This window comes from Watersipora subatra, chromosome 8 (assembly GCF_963576615.1).
Source record: "Watersipora subatra chromosome 8, tzWatSuba1.1, whole genome shotgun sequence".
In the NCBI taxonomy this organism is placed as follows: Eukaryota; Metazoa; Bryozoa; class Gymnolaemata; order Cheilostomatida; family Watersiporidae; genus Watersipora; species Watersipora subatra.
In genome coordinates, this window is record NC_088715.1 from 18221554 (window position 1) to 18227553 (window position 6000).

The 6000-nt window shown below is 38.5% G+C and overlaps 2 protein-coding genes across 2 annotated transcripts; both read left to right on the forward strand.

Annotated features, from left to right (window-relative positions):
- The first annotated feature begins 2322 nt into the window (after positions 1 to 2322).
- Positions 2323 to 3663, forward strand: LOC137402345 (uncharacterized). The gene has a single exon (XM_068088843.1). It carries the CDS (start codon positions 2323 to 2325, stop codon positions 3661 to 3663), a length of 1341 nt encoding a protein of 446 aa, XP_067944944.1.
- A 457-nt stretch (positions 3664 to 4120) lies between these two features.
- LOC137402346 (uncharacterized) lies at positions 4121 to 5791 on the forward strand. The gene has a single exon (XM_068088844.1). The coding sequence runs from the start codon at positions 4121 to 4123 to the stop codon at positions 5789 to 5791; it is 1671 nt and encodes a 556-aa protein (XP_067944945.1).
- Positions 5792 to 6000: the final 209 nt, after the last annotated feature.

Here is a 6000-nt window from a genome sequence, read left to right on the forward strand (position 1 = left end):
TGATTGTGATGCAGACAAATAAATTTATAATACTAATTATAATTTTCCAATATATTTTGAGTCATAAAATAATGATGAACATGTGCTCAATGGATATGATGCTAATGTAAATGTTTTTATGAGTTTTTTTTTAAATGGTACAAACTTTTATAGTTTTAGCCCAAATAATGGTAAAGAACTGTTTTTTTCTGTTTGATGACATTTGCTGTGGGTTGCCTGTCTTTTTTCACTAGTGTTTTACCAAATATCATTATATTATGAGCATGTTCAGATATATATAATGAAAGTTTAAAAACTTCAGATCGTTGGACAGATTGCCCAGGGTTACTCAGGCCTGTATTCACTGGTTGCAAGTTGGGGCGGCTAATGTTAGGCGACTAGTTATGAACACCTTGGGGGGTGGTGTAAGCCCCTCAACAGGTTTCTCTCATGTAGGGCCTCAGCCGGGCCTCTAGTGTAAAGTTTTAAAAAATATTATCGAAAAGTATCAACATTTTTCTATTTTTTGAGATTTGTTTTGTTTTAGGTGATGTGACTGCCGGGACATTTTTAGATTAAAATAGGCAAAACTTGACTGCAGTTAAAACCCTCAGAAAAAAGACATCTTTTTTTGAGCGTTTTAACAAAGATCAATTTTGCCGATTTTATTTTTAAGTTCATCCAGAGGTTTCCACGCTTTCGATGGGACATGGCCAAGCGGATGTTTGGTAAAACTTGACCTTTTACAAACCTTTATAAAAGTCGTTAACAAGAATATTTTGCCGGTGATGATGATAATAACGGCGACTACAAACTACTAAAAGTTGATGTTTATCTCTATGGCTCGGAATAAAGTAATATACAGCGATAAAAACTGTGAAGTGTAAAGTCAGCTAGTAGTACCATTTCCTATGCACTCACAAATTACAGTTCATTGTAATGTCTATAGTTCGCTGCCACCACCGGGCCACGCATGAAACCCATTAACCTTGCCGAAACACATTAAAATATCAGTTATGCCATAATTACACTGCTTATTAAAACATACTCATGCTGCCGCACTGGAAACGGTTTTTCTAAACGACTTCCACTGGTTTCCCTAATGGTGACATTGTACGTGCTGACTCATATTTGCTTTTACATATATATACGCCAGTTTCAGATTAGCCACGCAGTAGCAGTTTTAGTGCTGTGGGCAGCAAGTAACCCAGCACAAAAAGTTTTATTATCAATAAGTGACAAAATTATAAGTGAGAGACTAGCAGGCCTACGGAGGCAAAAGGTCAGTTTTATTATATACTAATATGTATTTAATTTGACTAAATTGAATGCTTTTGTTTTAATATGACTTTCATGTCAATTATATAATGTTTGTTTTATGTTATTATACTTTACACTGTAGTTTTATTGTGACATGTACTCTTGTAGACTTCACGGTCTATTCTGGCTATCAGTAAAATAAACAGTCATATCTACCAGAATACGATCAGTTCAGTTTAAACCACCGCAAAACCTGCTATCATCTCGATTCGTGGCATTTTCGCTACAGTGAAGTCTTATCCTATGGTGGAATAAGAAACAATCAGTAAATCAGCACAGAAGCAACAAATCTTCTGGATCATCAGAAAACAGTCAGCTATTCAACGTAAGAGACATATCGTTAGAATTGTTGAACAATCAGTTATTCGTGGTACGAAAGAACCACAGCAGTCGATCAGTATATCAAGAGAATCAGCATACGTAACATTTATCAGTACAGGACATTATCGTCTTAAAGCAGTCAACTCAGCAAAAGGCAGTTACCTATTGCATCAGCAGAAAACCACAGCATCTCATCTCTCCTCAACAGGAACAGATAAGCAATTTACTTCTATTCTTATTTTTCAATCAATGTTTTTGCAAGCTTTCTTTTCAAACTTGCAATCAACTCCAGTTTTAGTAACTTGGAACAAGCTTGCTATCAGTCTTTGTTTAGACAATTTGGTTTTGATTTATTTGGAATCATATTGTAAACCGTGCTGGCTAATCTGAAAGGCAGTTACATGAAAATTTGTGTTCGTTAATTGTTAAAAGCAGCTAGAGTGTCACCAGCGTTTGTGGTTACGGTGGAAGAAGTTTAGTCAGCCGTTCTATTGTCGCTTGCGCGTGAGATGAATTAATAGGCTATTAATATTGGCACAAACTCATCGCAATCCTTACATATTTTGTGGTTTGTTGCTGCGGCAATGTGGGTATTATCGTGCAGATTTGGCAGCAGCAGTAATTAACCAGGTGCAATACTCATCACAGCTATTAGAAACCTTGATTTTACACATACTTGGTGTGCCACCTTGTTGAATAACGATGGCTGATGAAGGAAATCATGCCACAAATTCTTTTGAAAGTTTAACTGAAATAGAAAGTGCAGAGGTACAATCCGTAAGCATAGCAGCTAGTGAACAAAGTACAACACATTTGAGCAGTATAGATGTTGTAAAACAACGAAGCTATAGAAAGCCATCTGAAAAAAGTAAACAGAATAAAGTCAGCCAACTAAAAACAGAAATAATCAGTGTGATTAGCTCAAAGCTAGATTCTTTTGAAAAGAGTTTTTCTAGCATAGACAGAACTGATTATGATGCATTGTATACCTATTTGTCTCACCTTGAGAAAGATGATGGTAGTGAAATACAATTGCTTTGTGAAGAATTTTATACTCTGTGTAATAATAAAACAGATGAACAAGTTGAAAACCTGAGAGCAATTTATCGCAGCGAGCGAGAAGAAAATGTTGCATCATTAAATGCGCTTTTGGATGAGATCGAAGCTAAGGAAGAAGAGGAGAAAGCTTTAATAGAGCAAGAGATGGAGAGACGGCTAGAAATGCTGGAGGAGCAAAGGAAGAGGCAAGCAGAAGCAAGAAGAGCATTTCAAGAACGGTTGAACCCAACACTGAGAAGAGTTACTAGTCAACCACTCAGTGTTGAACTTGACCAATCAACAGAAGTGGAGATGCCAACAACCATTGATATGCAATCTCCTTCTCGAAGTTTAAATGAGCAGCCAGTTCTCTCTAGGTCAGTTGTGAAGTCGTCGCCAACACAACACGCAAGCAATCGCCTCTCACAGGAATCAACACCAAAGCTCACAAGCACGAGTCAGGAGTACGGTGCTCTAGAACGACTAACAAACTCCATCACAGAAGCAGTCAAAATTACAAAACGTACTATAGTTGAACCCACAATCTTCTACGGTGACCCGATGAAGTTTAAAGATTGGGAATCCGATTTTGATGAATTTCTCGACGCAGAAGGCATCACAACAAGTGCTAGAAAGATGCGCATACTCAAGAAGTTTATCAGTGGTGATGCCCGCCGATGTGTTGAAGGGTTTTTGCTGGATGACTCACTAAATTCATATACTGAAGCAAGAAAACTCTTACAAGAACGATTTGGGAAAAAGGTGAACTTAGCTCGTCATCTGAAGAAAAAACTCAAAGATTGGCCTAAAATAGGAAACAGGAATGGTCAAGCATCGCAACAGTTTGCAGACTTTCTCAGTCATCTACTTAGCGCAAAGCGAACAGTCTCACAGTTGAACAGTCTTGATGAATCTGAAAGCAATGAAGAAATGCTCGAGAAGCTGCCTGATTGGTTAAAGATCAAGTGGAAGTACCAAACACGTAAATATGAAAAAAGACCATGATGACTACCCTCCCTTCAGCGTATTCAAGGAGTTCATTAATGAGGAAGCTTTAACAGCTAACATCTTGGGAACCAAAGAAAGTACACGCAGTGACAAGTTTTCGGAGCTAAATAGAAGAGCAAATTCGAAGCAGTTGCAAACATTGCAAGCTTCAACATCGAAAGACAGGAAAAGCATGACAACAGAACAATCGACCAAGTATTGCAAGAAGTGTGATCAATACAATCATCACACAGCCCAGTGTAATTTGCTTGTCAAGGCCACATACGAAGAAGCCTTACAGTTCTTTAAGGAAAATCACCTCTGTTTCTATTGTGGAAAGGGTAATCACAAACACAATTAATGCTCTAATCGGTGGAAGTGCAAGGTCTGTAAGCGTGGACATCCAGATTGTCTCCATAAATCACGCAGCGATTAGGAAAGTGAAAAGCCTCAGCAGTACAACAAAACAGAAAAGATGCCTGTAGCTCAGAGCTCGCAAGAAAGCCCTAAAGACTCAACTCAACCATCTAAGCAACATATTGTTGCTCTGGCTAAACAACCCAACCAAATCGGACTACTAAGTATGCTTCTTCCAGTAACGATCTTATCAGGAAATGGACGTGAAATGACAGTCTATTCGTTACTAGACAATGGATCTGACACAACATATATCACAGAAAACGCTGTAGATCAGATAAAGCTGAAATCTTATGGTGAACCAGAAAAGGTTACAATATGTACTTTGGCAGGAGAAGAAACTAGGTACAGAAAGAAGTATAAGTTCTCTATTAAAGGAACTGGACCAGCAGCAGATAGCTCTAGTTTTTCAATTGTTGCGCTAGAGCAGAAAACTATACCTCACAATGAGAACCAAATACCAACTGAAAAGGTACCAAAGTCCATTCCTCATTTGAGTCATATTGCCCACCTCATCTCACCAAAGCTGGACCTTGCTGTAGACATGCTGATTGGACGGGACAATTCTCACCTATTAGCACCCCATGAGTCGATAATTGCAGATGCGTCAGAGCCATTTGCTATGAGAACAGTTTTAGGTTGGACACTATGTGGAGGAGAACCAAGTGCTGATAAGCTCTCATTAAACTGTTTTGCCACACAAAATGACGAGTTTCATGACATAAACAATCAAAGAAATATGTCGCAAAATGACATGACCTTCTTGAAACTACTAGAAAGTGGAACTAAAACAACAGAAGATGGTTCACTTTCATTACCATTACCTTTTACTACTACTCCATACATGCCAAACAACAGGTCTCAAGCCTTGAAAAGACTTAAACAGCTCATCAAAAGATTGCAGGATGATGCCACTCTAAAGAGTGAGTACTGCAAGTTTATGCAGGATATGATAAACAGTGGACACGCAGAACCTGTGCCTGATAGAAGCACACTCGAAGGGCAGAAATGGTATTTACCACATTTCGCTGTATTTCATCCTAAAAAGCAAAGTCTTCGAGCTGTATTTGATGCCAGTGTAAGGTATGGAAACAGAAGTCTCAATGAAGAGCTGCTATCTAGGCCTGACCAAATGAACAGCTTGCCGGAAAAGCAAAGACACACGATCCGAAGTATCCTCAACAGCATGACTCCAAAGTATTCCGGACAACTAACCACAGAAATTTTGCATACAGCCTTCATGGAAATTACAGCAGCTATAAACAACAGGCCTCTCTCAACCATAAGTGCAACAGACACCGAACCAGTTATAACGATCAACCATCTACTGTCGGGCAAATCTCAAAATACTTTACCACCCCCAGGAGAATTCACATCGGATGAGCTGTATGGAAGGCACATGTATAGGAAAACCCAACAGCTAGCACAAGAATTCTGTGAAATGTGGAACAGTCAATGTTTAAGCAAAATAGAAACGAGAAGTAAATGGCAGCATCCGCAGCCAAACCTCAAGATGGGAGATGTTGTTTTGATCATAGACGAAAACCAGCCCAGGAACTTTTGGTCAACTGGAAAGATAGTTGCCTTACATTTCAGAGCTGACTCACGAGTGAGAAAAGCGACAGTAATGCTTGCAACACCAGATCTGGACGCTAAGGGAAAACCTATCGACAATAGAAGGGTTATAGATAGACCAGTACAGAAACTGATTCTGCTTGTGTCACCTTAAGAATGTTAGCTAGTACATTTATTCAATTGCTTATAGTCCATTTTATTGTATGATCATATGCAACTTAAATAGTGAATTCATATTACTGGTCAATTATATTTACATAATACAAAACAAAACTTGAACACCCTTCATCTTAAATTTAATGCAAATTTAGGTGGGAGTGTGAAGTGTAAAGTCAGCTAGTAGTACCATTTCCTATGCACTCA

Coding starts and splice junctions, on each gene's coding strand:
- LOC137402345 (XM_068088843.1), top strand. CDS start 2,323: ATGGCTGATGAAGGAAATCATGCCACAAATTCTTTTGAAAGTTTAACT.
- LOC137402346 (XM_068088844.1), top strand. CDS start 4,121: ATGCCTGTAGCTCAGAGCTCGCAAGAAAGCCCTAAAGACTCAACTCAA.